At 65.9% G+C, this 14,833-nt stretch overlaps 1 protein-coding gene across 1 annotated transcript; it reads right to left on the bottom strand.

Annotated features, from left to right (window-relative positions):
- Positions 1-514: 514 nt before the first annotated feature.
- Positions 515-14,306, bottom strand: OSBPL7 (oxysterol binding protein like 7). Its single transcript, XM_054088397.1, has 23 exons — positions 14,192-14,306; positions 13,036-13,241; positions 12,299-12,421; positions 11,935-11,988; positions 11,718-11,831; positions 11,302-11,424; positions 11,103-11,217; positions 10,918-11,021; positions 10,732-10,824; positions 10,507-10,636; positions 9,800-9,927; positions 9,121-9,198; positions 8,909-9,040; positions 8,318-8,405; positions 7,405-7,685; positions 5,981-6,118; positions 4,475-4,538; positions 4,321-4,399; positions 4,098-4,242; positions 2,794-2,935; positions 1,718-1,844; positions 1,520-1,642; positions 515-847 (listed from the first exon to the last, which is right to left on the bottom strand). Exons 2-23 carry the CDS (start codon positions 13,126-13,128, stop codon positions 739-741), a joined length of 2,583 nt encoding a protein of 860 aa, XP_053944372.1. The 5' UTR covers positions 13,129-13,241; positions 14,192-14,306; the 3' UTR covers positions 515-738.
- Positions 14,307-14,833: the final 527 nt, after the last annotated feature.

Here is a 14,833-nt window from a genome sequence, read left to right as displayed (position 1 = left end):
GGGTGCAGGGGTTTTGTTGTCAGTGGGTTTTAGTGAGGGTGGGGTTCATGCTGAAGTATTTATTGAGCCCCCGCGTACCCAGCGTGGGGGGCAGAAGCATATCTCGCAATAAAGGGGACGCTGTGGGGCACGAGTCTGCGGTTTCTGGGTGCACGCAGGAGGGGAAACTGAGGCAGGGGGGGTAAGGGAATTGTGCCCCCCCCCCTCGCTGGGGGGGACCCAAGCATCCTCAGCAAGGAAGAGGGTGCTGAGCCCTGGGGGGCAAAGGATGCTCTCTGCACACCCCAGCTCTTTGCAGCCTTTATTAGAGCAGCTCCTCTCACAATGAGGGGGGGAAGGGGGGGGGGTCTCCCGCCCGCGGGCACCCCAGGACCCCCCCATAGCTCCCCATAGGGTGCCAAGGACCCAGCAGTCCTGTGGCCCCAAGGGTGGGTGGGGGCACCACCAGCCCCTGCCCCCCCCCCAGTGCCCCATCTCGCACCGAGGCTCTGCCCCACATTTAAGGCATGGGGGCACAGTGCCCCCCCCCCCAATTTTATAGCACAGTTTGAACTTAAACACGGGCAAAATAGCTTTGGGGGGGGCACAACACAGCATCCCCAGTGCTGGGAGGACCAGCCCTGCCGCTGGGCGCCACTGCTGTGATGAGCTGGGGGGGGCTCAGCCCCAGGGGGGGGATTGCTCAGCCCGGGGGGGGGCTCAGCCCAGGTTGGGGGGCTCAGCCCGGGCCGGGGGGCGCTACCAGAGCACCGCGCTGTCCAGGTGGGCGAAGCCGGGGTCCAGGCGCAGCTTCCAGTAGGTGTTGTTGGTGACCCACGACTCCTTGCCGCTGGCATCCGTCAGCCGCCTGCGCAGGGGCGGGGGGGGTCACGGCAAGGGGGGGGCCAGGAACACCCCAAGGGGCCTCTCCCCCATCCCCCGAGAGCCCCACATCCCCCTGCGTCAGGGGGTGCCCCATGCATTCCCTGCACCCGAGTCCCCACATGTCCCCCAAATCCCCCTCTTGCCCCCCCAACCCCTTGAACTCCACAGCCCCCCCCGAGCTCCCCCAAGCTCTTCGCTGTCCCCTGGTCCACCCGCGTCCCCTCATCTCCCCCTGCTCTTGTGTCCCTCAAGCTTCCCTGTGTCCCCCCAAAACCTGGACCTGAAGAAGCCATCCTGGTGGGCGATGATGTTCTCCTCCATGGGGAGGGGCGTGGAGGTCACGTCTGTGCCATCAAGAAACCCCCCCCAGGGATCTCCTCCATTCCTCAGGACCCCCTCATCTCTCTGTGCCCCACGCCTTGCTCCATGCCTCAGCCCCAGGAGCCCCCCAGAAGCCCCCCAACCCCTCCGTGTTGGACCTGAAGAAGCCATCCTGATGGGTGATGTTCTCCTCTACGGGACGGGGTGTGGGGGGTCTCGTCTGTGCCATCAACACCCCCAAGGTTCTCCCCCATTCCCCGAGAGCCCCACATCTCCCCATACCCCATGCATTGCCCCACGCCCCAGCAGCCCCCCCAGCCCCCCAATGTTGGACCTGAAGAAGCGAGCCTGGTGGGTGATGTTGTTCTCCTCCATGACGCGGCGTCGGTCGCGCTGCAGCTGCTCGATCTGGCGCTTCTGCGTCTCGGCCGCTGCCACGTTCCCTTCCTCCAGGTACCTGAGGGGTGGGAAAGGGGTGTCACGAGCTGGGCGGCCTCAGCGCCCATCGCCGCTATCCTGGGGGGCCGCTCACCGCTGGTCGGGGCGCAGGCGGGTGTCGGTGGAGGGCAGGACGCGCCGCAGCTCGGGCGTCAGCTCGTTCAGCTCCAGCGCAAACTGGGTGAAGCCATAGTTCTTCTCATGGTCGCGGGGCATGGGGTCTGCGGGGGGGGGACGGGGGCACTGAGACACCCAGGGTGGGATATACCGCCTACCAAGGGCGGGGATTCCACACACACCCCCCAGGATGGGGCATCTCCCCCCTCAGAGTATGGAATCCCCTACCGGGATGGGGTACAACGGCCCCCAGGATGGGAATATCCATCCACCCCAGGCAGGGAATCCTCCCCCAGGATGGGTTATCCTCCCCCAGGATGGGTTATCTCCCCCAAGATGGGTTATCTACCTCAACATGATGGACTATCTCCCCAAAGATGGGTTATCTGCCCCCCTCGATGGTTTACCTACCCCCCCCAAGGATAGGATATAACCCCCAGGATGGGTTATCTACCTCCAACATGATGGAATATCCCCCCCAGATGGGTTATCTGCCCCCCAAGATGGCGTAACCCCCCCTGGACCCCCTGGATGGTTTATTTACCCCTCCCCTGAGGATGCGATATAACCCCCAGGATGGGTTATCTCCCCCCAGGATGGGTTATCTCCCCCCAGGATGGGTTATCTACGCCAATATGATGGAATATCCCCCCCCAGATGGGTTATCTGCATCCCAGGATGGGGTAACCCCCCCTGGATGGTTTAATCTATCCCCCCAAGGATGCGATATAACCCCCAGGATGGGTTATCCTCCCCCAGGATGGGTTATCTACCCCAACAGGATGGAATATCCCCCCAAGATGGGTTATCTGCCCCCCAGGATGGGGTAACACCCCCTGGATGGTTTATCTATCCCCCCAAGGATGGGATATAACCCCCAGGATGGGTTATCTACCCCAACATGATGGAATATCCCCCCCCAGATGGGTTATCTGCCCCTCAGGATGGGGTAACCCCCCTCAAATGGCTTATCTAACCCCCCCCCCCAGGATGGGATATCCCCCTCCCCACCTCCCAGGATAAGGTGCCCCCATCCCCAGCCCCCATCCTCACTGGCTTTCCAGACGCAGTGCCCTGGGGGGGGCCCACAGCGCAGCCCCTCGTGCCAGTTGCCCACCAGGCGCTCCACAACGGCCCCGCTGCGGCTCAGCACCGCGCCCTGCACCTCTGTGCCCCCCGTGCCCCACGGCCGAGCCTGCAACGGCGGGGGGAAACGGGGGGCTGAGTCGGGGGGGGCATTGGGAAAGGGGGGGGGGCTGAGAGAAGAAGGGGGCGTTGGGGAAAGAGGGGTCCTGGGGGGCGGGCATTGGGAAAGGGGGGGTCATGAGTGGAGGGAGGGGCATTGGGAAATGGGGGATCCTGAGTGAAGGAGGGGGCATTGGGGGGGGTGTCATGAGTGGAGGGGGGACATTGGGAAAGAGGAGGTCGTAAGGGGGGGGGCCCTAAGGTGGGGGGGCATTGGGAAAGGGGGACACGGACACACGGAGGGGAGGAGGCCCATGGGGTTGGGGGGCACATAGGGGGGCAGATGGAGGGAGGAGCACATGGAGGGGCGGCACATGGAGGGGACAAACAAAGGGGGGAGACCCATGGGGTTGGGGGGCACATGGGGGGGACACATGGAGGGGAGGAGACCCATGGAGTTGGGGGGCACATGGGGGGGACACATGGAGAGGGGAGACCCATGGAGTTGGGGGGCACATTGGGGGGACACATGGAGAGGGGAGGCTCATGGAATTGGGGGACACACATGGAGGGGGAGACCCATGGAGTTGGGGGGAACACTGGGGGGACACATGGAGAGGGGAGACCCATGGAGTTGGGGGGCACATGGGGGGGACACATGGAGAGGGGGAGACCCATGGAGTTGGGGGGAACACTGGGGGGACACATGGAGGGGAGGAGGCCCATGGGGTTGGGGCGCACATGGGGGGGACACATGGAGAGGGGAGGCTCATGGAATTGGGGGACACACACGGAGGGGGAGACCCATGGAGTTGGGGGGCACATGGAGGGGACAAACAAAGGGGGGAGACCCATGGGGTTGGGGGGCACATGGGGGGGACACATGGAGAGGGGGAGACCTATGGAGTTGGGGGGCACACTGGGGGGACACATGGAATGGGGAGACCCATGGAGTTGGGGGGAACATGGGGGGGACACATGGAGAGGGGGAGACCCATGGAGTTGGGGGGCACATGGGGGGGACACATGGAGAGGGGAGGCTCATGGAATTGGGGGACACACACGGAGGGTGAGACTCATGGAGTTGGGGGGCACGTGGTGGGGACACACAGAAGGCGGGAGCCCACAGAGTTGGGGGTGCACTCGGATCGTGGGGTTCCGGGGGGGGGCACCTTGCAGAAGGTGATCTTGCAGTGGAAGGAGGCGTCGCGCGTGTTGCGGACGAGCACCTCGCCGTAGTGCTCGACCCAGCGGGGGCCGCTCAGCACGTTGTGCACGCAGGTGGTGACTTTGTTCCACTCGAAGTGGTCTCCGGTCCTGCGGGCAGCGCCGATCGTCGGCCGGGGGGGGCGCGGGGGGATGTGGGGCGCTGGGGGGCCCCCCGCCACGGCTCACCTGGGCAGCTGGACGTGCACGGTGCCCACCGGGACGATCTCCAGGGATTTGCCCCAGAATTTGTTCTTCCACCTCATGTCTGGGGGGGTGGGAGGAGGTGAGACCCCCCCCCCAATCTCCTTGGTCCCCCCCCAACGCCTCCCTCGGCGCCCACCTTGCCAGAAGATGAAGTTGTCGGACTCAGCGTGGCAGGCGGAGACGGGGGGGTGGTGGCACACCTGGAAGGATGGAGGGGGACATGACACCCCCACCCGGCTCTATCCCCGCTCCCGGTGCCCATCTCATCCAGCTCCGTCCCTGTCCATGCCCGTCCCTGCTCCCCAGGCCATCTGTCCCCACCCTCCCTGCCCCTGTTCCCCATTCCCATCTCATCCATCCCCAGTCCCCATCCCTGACCAGCTCCATCCCTGCTCCCTGTCCTATCTGTCCCTGTCGCCATCCATCCCTGTCCCTGCTCCCCATCCTGTTTGTCCTCATCCCCATCCCGTCCATCCCTGCTCCCCACCCAGCTCCATCCGTCCCTGCTCCCCGTTTCCATCTCAACCATCTCCATCCCATCTGTCCCCATCACCATCCCCACTTGTCATCCCAGCCCCATCCATCCCTGTCCCCAACAACCCCCATCCCATCCATCCATTTCCCACCCATCCCAGTCCCCATCCCCTCCACCATCTCCATCATCTGCATTTCCATCATCTCCATCTTCATCATCCCTGTTCCCATCCCCTCCATCCTCATCCCCATCATCCCCTTCTCCACCATCCCCATCTCCATCATCCCCATCCCCATCCCCATCATGCCCATCCCCATCACGCCCATCTCATCTCCATCCCCATCATCCCCATCCCCATCTCATCTCCATCATCTCCATCTCCATCCCCATCCCCATCATCCCCATCCCCATCTCATCTCCATCATCTCCATCCCCATCATCCCCATCCCCATCATCCCCATCCCCATCTCATCTCCATCATCTCCATCCCCATCCCCATCTCATCTCCATCATCTCCATCCCCATCCCCATCATCCCCATCTCATCTCCATCCCCATCATCCCCATCCCCATCGTCCCCATCCCCATCATCCCCATCTCATCTCCATCATCTCCATCCCCATCCCCATCTCATCTCCATCATCTCCATCCCCATCCCCATCATCCCCATCTCATCTCCATCCCCATCATCCCCATCCCCATCATCCCCATCCCATCATCTCCATCATCTCCATCCCCATCCCCATCTCATCTCCATCATCTCCATCCCCATCCCCATCATCCCCATCTCATCTCCATCCCCATCATCCCCATCCCCATCATCCCCATCCCCATCATCCCCATCTCATCTCCATCCCCATCTCATCTCCATCTTCTCCATCTCCATTCCCATCATCTCCATTCCCATCACCTCCATCCCCATCATCCCCATCTCATCTCCATCCCCATCTCATCTCCATCCCCATCATCCCCATCCCCATCTCAAATCCCATCATCTCCATCCCCATCAACCCCATCCCCATCTCATCTCCATCATCTCCATTCCCATCCCCATCAACCCCATCCCCATTTCATCTCCCTCATCTCCATTCCCATCCCCATCATCTCCATCCCCATCACCTCTATCCCCATTGATCCCCACCCCTGTCCCCGTCCCCTCCGGGCCCACCTGCTCGCCGATGAAGCGGAACCCACGCTCGGGCCGCACGCACTCGTAGGTCTCGCCCAGCACCGGGTTGAAGGGTTTGCTGCCCGCCCGGTAGAAGGTGGAGGCGTAGGCGGACACGGCGAAGGCGGCCACGTACACCTGCGCCGCGACCACCGTCACCCCACGGCCACCTCCCCTGTCCCCAGGCTTCCCCGTGTCCCCTGAGACCCTCAGTCCCCCCCGACCCCTCCCAAGTCCCCTGATCCTCCGATGTCCCCCCCATGTCTCCTGGTGCACCCCATGTCCCCTCGAGCTCCCTGATGACCCCGATCTTCTGTGTTCCCTGGTGTCCCCCAATTCCTCTGTGTGTCCCCTGATCCCCCCATGTCCCCTAATCCACCCCCACGTCCCAAGTGTCCCCCCTTGCCCCAGAATCCCCGTGTCCCCCCATCCTCCTGTGCCCCTCAGTGTCCCCCAATCTGCCCATGTCCCCCCAATCCCTGGGTCCCCTTGTCCCTCTGTGTCCCCTGATCCTCACCACGTCCCCAGGGTCCTCCTGTATCCCCCCAATCCCCTTGTGTCCCCACATGTCCCCTGATCCCTCTGTGTCCCCCAATCCTCGCCACATCCCCAGCGTTCCCTTGTGTCCCCCAATCTTCCTGTCTCCCCCCAATCCACCCATGTCCCTCCAATCCCCCCATGTCCCCATGTCTCCTGATCCTCACCACATCCCCAGTGTCCCCCGATCCTCCTGTCTGTCCCCCAATCCCCCCGTGTCCCCTCACCCCTCCATGTCCCCTGATCTTCACCACATCCCCGGGGTCCCCCGATTCTCCTGTCTCCCCCCAACCCACCCATGTCTCCCCAATCCCTCTGTGGCCCCATATGTCCCCTGATCCCTCTGTGTCCCCTGATCCTCACCATGTCCCCAGTGTCCCCCAATCCTCCTGTCTCCCCCTAATCCCCCCGTGTCCCCCCAATCCCCCCTGTGTCCCCTCACCCCTCTGTGTCCCCTGATCCTCACCACATCCCCAGTGTCCCCCAATCCTCCTGTCTCCCCCTAATCCCCCTGTGTCCCCCCAATCCCCCCGTGTCCCCTCACCCCTCCGTGTCCCCTGATCCTCACCACGTCCCCAGTGTCCCCCGATCCCCCTGTCTCCCCCTAATCCCCCCATGTCCCCCCAATCCCCCCCGTGTCCCCTCACCCTCCGTGTCCCCTGATCTCCACCACGTCCCCAGGGTCCCCCAATCCTCCTGTCTCCCCCCAATCCCCCCGTGTCCCCATATGTCCCCTGATCCCCACCACGTCCCCAGTGTCCCCCAATCCCCCTGTCTCCCCCCAATCCCCCTGTGTCCCCATATGTCCCCTGATCCCCACCACGTCCCCAGTGTCCCCCGATCCCCCTGTCTCCCCCCAGCCCCCCCGTGGCCCCGCTGCCCCTCACCAGGCGCTGCCGCGGGTCGGGGGCTCTGCTGGCGCGGTCGAGCAGGCTGCTGTACTCGAGCTCCTCGCAGAGCCGCTGCAGCGCGCCCAGGGGCTCGTTGAGCTGCACGGGCAGCGCCACGCGGGCCAAATCGCGGCCCACGCTGCTGCGCAGGAGCCCCCACAGGCTCAGGTCCGCGGGGGGCACGGGGGGCGCGGGCAGCCGGCTGCGCCGCCCTGGCACCGGCATCGGCCCCGGCAGCTCCAGTGGTGGCGGTTCCGTAGGCAACGGGGCTTGGGATCCTGCAGGAATGGGGTGCTGGGGGTGACCCACAACACCCCGCCCGTGCCCCCCAAGCCACCCCACACTGGTGCTGTCCCTTCCCGGTGCCCCCCTGAGCTGCTCTGTGCCAACCCCTTCACCCCAAACTGGTCCTATCCCTCCCCAGTGCCCCCCTGAGCCCCCCCATGTCAGCCCCCTCCCCACAAGCCAGTGCCCCCCCACCTCCCTGTACCTGTCAGGAGGTGACCCACCCCACCCTGCCCGTGCCCCCCAAGCCACCCCACACCAGTCCCATCCCTCCCAGAGCTGCCCCACACCACCCCACATCGCTCCTTTTCTGGCCCCTGGTGCCCCACTGAGCCCCCCCCCAACACTGACGGCGTTCCCCCCAAGCGACCCCCCACCAGTCCCACCCCCCCCCGGTGACCCCCAAGCCACCACACACTGATCCTGCCCCCCCTCCCAGTGCACCCCGAGCCCCCCAACATCACCTCCCCAACCTCTGCCCCCACCCCATCACCTCCCCTCACCCCCCCTGGACCACTCCACACTGGTCCCATTCCCCCCCTGTGTCCCCTCAAGCCACCCCATAGCAGTGTCCCTCCCCTCAGATCACCTCCTCCTCCCCACACCAGTCCCCCCCTCCCCACACCTGTTGGGGGGCGCCCCGGCCCCCCCAGCTCAGCCGCATCCTCACAGGCGCCGGGGACCTCGCTGATGCAGGATTCGTCATCCGAAGGCTGGGGAGGCGCAGGGGACCCGTCGGGGGTCTCGGAAGGAGGGGGGGTCTGGGGGTTACCCCACAGCAGGAGGGGGGGAGGCAGGGCTGTACCGGCAGAGCCCCCCCAGAGGGTGGGATGGGAGGGGATTGGGGGGGGCCAGGATGGGGAGGGGGGAGTGGGTACCGGAGGGGCACAGGAGGGGGGTACAGGGGGGGCCACGGCAGCACCCGGCCCCCATCGCCGGGGGCAGAGACTGCAGAGACCCCGAGAACCTACAGAGGGGGTTCAGGGGGGGCTATGGGGGGCACAGGGGGGGATGTGGGGAAAACAGAGGCTGTGGGGGATGTGAGGATGAGGGGGGCACCAGGGGCTGGGGGGACCATGGGGAGCTGGGGGGCAGCTCACAGGCTGGCTAACGGGGACAGGATGGGGAAAGAGAAGGGAGACATGAGCCCAAAGAAATTGGGGGGGGGGGTGTCTGCAGAGCACCCCACCAGCACAGCCCCCCCCGACCCCCCCACCTCGTTCTCAGAGGAGCTGGCGGAGAGGAAAACCTCACAGGCGTCGAAGAACTCGGTGTGGGAATCGGCCAGGGAGACGATGCTGCGGTTGGAGAGCTGCGGCTCCCGGCCCTTGGCCGGCAGCGTGTCCGGCTGCGGGGGGGGGACACCACCTCAGCCCCCAGCCCTGGGGCCCCCACCCCATCCCGTGTCGCACCCCATCTCCCCCTGACCTCGTCGGGGTGCAGCGAGGAGGAGTCCAGTGTGGTGTCCGAGGAGACCGAGAGCGAGTGGATGCGGTGCAGGGCGGCCTGTGGGGGAGGGAGGATGCTGAGGGGCCCCCACCCCACCCCAGCCCATGCCCCCCAGCCCCTCACTTGGGGGGGGGATCGGCCAGCACGGGGCTGAGACCTTGCCAGCTCATCGCACGCACCGAGGGGCTGAGACCCCACCAACTCACTGCATCCATGGAGGGGCTGAGACCCCACCAACTCACTGCACGCACTGAGGGGCTGAGACCCCACCAACTCACTGCACCCACCGAGGGGCTGAGACCCCACCAACTCACTGCACCCACCGAGGGGCTGAGACCCCACCAACTCACTGCACCCACCAAGGGGCTGAGACCCCACCAACTCACTGCACCCGCCGAGGGGCTGAGACCCCACCAACTCGCTGCATCCATGGAGGGGCTGAGACCCCACCAACTCACTGCACCCGCCGAGGGGCTGAGACCCCACCAACTCGCTGCATCCATGGAGGGGCTGAGACCCCACCAACTCACTGCACGCACTGAGGGGCTGAGACCCCACCAACTCGCTGCACCCAACATGACCCCAACAGCGCGGAGCCCTGGGCGCTGGTGGCACCCAAAGCTGGCGCAGCCCTGCCCGTCCCCCCCAATTCCCTCACCCCGGTGCTGCCGTGGCCGTGGGCGCGCGGGGCCGAACGCTGCTGCTGGTCCAGCGCCTGCTGCAGCTCCTCCAGACGGGCCCTCTCGGTCACCAGCGCGGCCACCACGCTGCTGAGCGAGCCGTGCACTGCGGGAGAGGTGCACAGGTGGTCAGGATGCGGGCCGGCACCCTGCTCCCCCCCCTCCCCTGCACTGGTGTGGGACCCCCAGAGGGGCTCAGCACCCCATGTGCTGCTGTGGGACCCCTATAAAGGCTCAGCACCCCCTGTGCTGCTGTGGGACCCCAAGAGAGGCTCAGCACCCTCTATGCTGCTGCGGGACCCCCATAAGGGCTCAGCACCCCCTGTGCTGCTGCGGGACCCCAAGAGAGGCTCAGCACCCTCTATGCTGCTGCGGGACCCCCATAAGGGCTCAGCACCCCCTGTGCTGCTGCGGGACCCCAAGAGTGTCTCAGCACCCCCTGTGCTGCTGCAGGACCCCTATAAGGGCTCAGGATCCCCTGTGCTGCTGTGGGACCCCAAGAGAGGCTCAGCACCCCCTGTGCTGCTGCAGGACCCCCATAAGGGCTCAGCACCCCCTGTGCTGCTGCGGGACCCCAAGAGAGGCTCAGCACCCTCTATACTGCATCAGGACCCCTAGATGGGCTCAGCACCCCTTATGCAGCTGTAGGCCCCCAAAAAGGGCTCAGCACCCCGCCGAACCCCACCTTTCTGGGCCAGGACCCAGAAGCTCCGCTGCAGCTGGCTGTACTCCGGGGGGAGGCTGAAGGGCAGGTGGCTCTGCGATTGCTCCAAGTGGCGCGAAAGGTTGGGGACGGAGCCGTGCAGGCGCCCCACCTTGAAGGGGGGGACACACACACAACACGGGGGTCAGCGTGGCCCCCTGGGGGGGGAGCTCTGTCCGCAGGCAGAGCTCGGGGGGCGCCGCTCACCCTGCCCATGGTGTCATCCTTGGCGAAGCTCTGGGTGCACCACATCTTGGTGCTCCTCCTGCCCTTCTTCGGCCTCTCGGTGGCGGCTGAGGGCTGCGAGGAAGAGGAGGGAGCTGGAACCGGACCCCCCCCCCCCAACCTTGGAAAAGGGGATGGGGTCCTACTGGGTGATACCCCCCCCCTTACCTGGCTGCCGGAGATGAGGGGCGCCGAGGGGATGCGGTGAAGCGCTTCCAGGCTCTGCAGCATCACCGTCAGCTCCTGCAGCTTCGCCTGGCACGCCGAGAGCTCTGCGCGGCGCCAGCGCGGTCAGGGACAGGGGGGTACCGGGTGTCCCCCCCCCCACTTTGCCCGCCAAGCCCCCCGCTCACCGGCCGAGCAGCGCTCCAGCCCCTCGCTGTCCTCCAGCCACGCGCCCGCCTGGTCCCGCGCGAGGGCGGCGAGGGCAGGGGCGCTGCCCGAGGGCAGGATGCGCGTCCACGGGCCCTGCGGCGGCGGAGAAGGGGCCGTCAGGAGCCCCCCCGCGCCCACACGCAGCCTCGCAGAGTCACCCCCAAAGCGTCACCCAACCTGTGTGCTGGTGGGGGTCCTCCCCGCGGGATCCCGCACCCTGGGGCAGAGCTCCGACCTCGCACCGCGGTGATGGGAGCAGAGGCTGCGGATCCAGCTGGAGAAGAGCTCCGGCGACTTGATCTGCAGGACAGGGGTGAGGGGATGGAACCGTAGGATGGGTTGGGTTGGAAGGGACCTCAAAGCCCATCCAGTTCCACCCCTGCCGTGGGCAGGGACACCTCCCACTGGATCAGGGGCTCCAAACCCCATCCAACCTGGCCTGGAACCCCTCCAGGGATGGGGCACCACCACTGCTCTGGGCAACCTGTTCCAGGGGCTCCCCACCCTCACAGCAAAACATTTCTCCCCAAGATCTCATCCCAAGCTATGCCCCAACGCCCCCCAGCCCCATCCAAGCCCCCCAGCTCCAACACCTTGAGGTGGTAGATGTTGTCCTCCGTGTCCAAATCCACCCGCTGCGCCTTCTTGTTGATGGACATGACGGACTGACGGACATCAATGGCCCCGTGCAGTTTGCTCTTGAGGATCTGGGGGAGCCCAGGGAGCTCTGTCAGCGGGGAAAGACCCCCTCCCCAAACCCCACCGGGGTCCCGAGGGGGCTGTGCGGATGCAGCCCAGCCCCACACTCACATCCTGGCGCGTGGTGGCGTATTTCAGGATGCCGTTTTCCAGCACAAAGTACCGCTGAGGACAGAGAGGGACAAAAGAGGGGGTCGAGACCGATCGCAGGAGCCTCAATCACCCCAAGGATGGGATCATAGAATCATAGAAAAGTTCGGGTTGGAAGGGACCTCAAAGCCCATCCAGTTCCACCCCTGCCATGGGCAGGGACACCTCCCACTGGATCAGGGGCTCCAAGCCCCATCCAACCTGGCCTGGAACCCCTCCAGGGATGGGGCACCACCACTGCTCTGGGCACCCTGGGCCAGGAACCCGTTCCAGATGGAGCCCAGGACTGTCCGGGTGGCTCCCAGGGCCACCTCTGCGCCGTTACCTTGTGCCAGCCCTTCAGTGGCCACTTTCTCTTCTTGAGCAGATAACCCTCGCGCCGCGGCGGCTCCTGTCCGGGGCTGTCCCGGGTGCTTGGTTCCTCCACCACCTCCCAGCTCTCAGAGCCCTGGGGATAACGGGGGTCAGCATGGGGGTCCCCAGGACAGCCGGGTGCTCCCCACTTCATCCCCAGGCAGGGACACCCCAGGGGATGGAGCATCCCTATATCACCCTTCCTAAAGTGGAATGAAGCCCCCCATGGAGCCCCAGCCCCCCCAGACCAGCCTGCTGGCTCCACTGGGGTCCCACTGAGCCCCCCACTCCGGGCAGGGACACCCCAGGGGATGGAGCATCCCTATATCACCCTTCCTAAAGCGGGGTGAAACCCCCAAGGAGCCCCAGCCCCCCCAGACCAGCCTGCTGGCTCCACTGGGGTCCCACTGAGCCCCCCACTCCAGGCAGGGACACGTGGTACCCCCAGGGGATGGAGCATCCCTATATCATCCTTTCCAAAGCGGGGTGAAGACCCCAAGGAGCCCCAGCCCAGCCCATTCGCCCCACTGGGGTCCCACTGAGCCCCCCACTCCGGGCAGGGACACCCCAGGGGATGGAGCATCCCTACATCACCCTTCCCAAAGGGGGGTGAAGCCCCCCAAGGAGCCCCAGCCCCCCCAGACCAGCCCACTGACACTACCGGGGTCCCGCTGCCCTCCCCCCGACCCCAGCCCAGAGCCCCCCAACCTGCTGCACGCTGCTGTGCTTGGAAGACACGGTGCTGCTGGAGCGCGACGGGGCTCTTTTTGGAGAGGACGGGTCCTTCTCGTGGCTGCCCATCGCCGGCGAGCGCGGGGGGCTGGGGGGGACAGCCAAGCCCCCCCCCTCTCCTGTCCGTGCGGTGGGGCTGGGGGGGCCGAGCTCAGCCGTCACGGCCCGGGAGGTGGGAGATGCTGCAATGATGACTGCATCAGGGGGGCGGGAGGGCATCACCCACCCTCCCCACAGCTCTCCTGCCCCAACAGGGACCCCTGAGGAGTTGGGGGGTCCCCCGCGCCCCAGCAGGGACCCAGCAGCTCCTGCGCAGGATGGAGCCCTCGACCCATTCAGCCTTATTGCCACTGTCCGCCTGGCAGGTCCAGAGTCCGGCCCCGCTGCCCTGAGCCAGCGCCCCACGGGCTCCGTGCCATGGGGCAGCCCCACGGCGGGCACGGGCGGGAGGGTGATGTGGGGAAAAGGGACTGGGATCGGTCCTGGTCCATCCCGACACCCCCTGATCTGGGAAAAAGGGGCTGGGATCGGTGCTGACACCCCCTGATCCAGGGAAAAGGGACCAGGATGAGTCCCGGTCGGTCCTGACATCCCCTGATCCAGGGAAAAGGGACCGGGATGAGTCCTGGTCCATCCCAACTTCCCCTGATCTGGGAAAAAGGGACTGGGATCAATTCTGACACCCCCTGATCTGGGGAAAAGGAACCGAGATCAATCCTGGTCCATCCCAACATGCCCTGATCTGGGGAAAAGGGATTGGGATCAGCCCCGGTCCATCCCGACAGCCCCTGATACGGGGAACAGAGACCGGGATCATTCCCAGCGCATCTCAACAGAGACCGGGATCAGTCCCGCTCCATCCCGACACCCCCAAGCCAGGACATGCCCCCCCCTAAACCCCAACCCACCCTCCCAGCAGGCTGTTCCCTGTGTCCTTCTCAAGTACCGAAGGGGGAAACTGAGGCACGGGGAGACGGGGGGTACCCGGGGCATCCCGGTTATCCCGGGATAACGCTGGGATGGCAGCCAAGCCCCGGGACCCGCATCCCTGCTCCGAGGGGCGGAGGATGCTCGGGGCAGCTCCATCCCGGGGGTGCCGGGAATGGACCCCCCCATCCCTCCCCGTGCTCACCTGGACGGGCACCGGCACCGCTCGCATCCTGCCCGGCGGCTGCAGGAAGCGGAACGGGAGGAGGCGGCGGCGGCGGGCGGGAGGCGCTCGGCTCTGCCCCCTGCACCGTGGAGGACCGGAGCCACCGGGAACCCCCGCTCCGGGACGCCCCCTGCCAGCCCGGCTGTCCCGGCTCCATCCCGTGGGAAAAGCGGAGGGGGCGCATCCAGGCTCCATCCCGTGGGAAAAATAGGAGCTGGGGACTCATTCCGCCTCCATCCCTCGGGAAAAGGGGGGGGGGCGCTCATCTTGCCTCCATCCTATGGGAAAAGGGGTGGGGAGACTCATTCTCGGCTCCATCCCATGGGAAATGGGGCGGAAGGAGGTTATCCCGGCTCCATTCTATGGGATAAGGTGAGGGCGAGTGGGCTTATCCCGGCTCCATCCTATGGGACAAGCGGAGCGGGTGTGTGTCTCATCCTGGCTCCATCCCATGGGAAAGGGCTGAGGGAGCTCCTCCCGGCTGTCCCTGCTCCCCCCCCAGCCCTCAGGAAAAGCAGGAATCCACGAGCGGGAATCCAAAGGGGACCCGGGGAGACACAGCACCCACAGGGGTCCTGCTCCCACCCGGCCAGGATCCCCCTCGCCCACCCCCCAGGTCCC

This window comes from Cuculus canorus, chromosome 25, assembly GCF_017976375.1.
Source record: "Cuculus canorus isolate bCucCan1 chromosome 25, bCucCan1.pri, whole genome shotgun sequence".
Taxonomy (NCBI): domain Eukaryota; kingdom Metazoa; phylum Chordata; class Aves; order Cuculiformes; family Cuculidae; genus Cuculus; species Cuculus canorus.
The sequence above is the reverse complement of the archived record's forward strand: the minus strand, read 5'-3'. Positions and strand labels throughout refer to the sequence as shown.

Excerpts from the sequence above, each read along its gene's own strand:
- OSBPL7 (XM_054088397.1), bottom strand. The coding sequence starts at position 13,128 with ATGGGCAGCCACGAGAAGGACCCGTCCTCTCCAAAAAGAGCCCCGTCG. Across the intron at positions 11,989-12,298 it reads CACTGAAGGGCTGGCACAAG|CGGTACTTTGTGCTGGAAAA; the intron begins GTAACGGCGCAG and ends CTCTGTCCTCAG. Across the intron at positions 11,218-11,301 it reads GGACCCCCACCAGCACACAG|GGCCCGTGGACGCGCATCCT; the intron begins GTTGGGTGACGC and ends CCGCCGCCGCAG.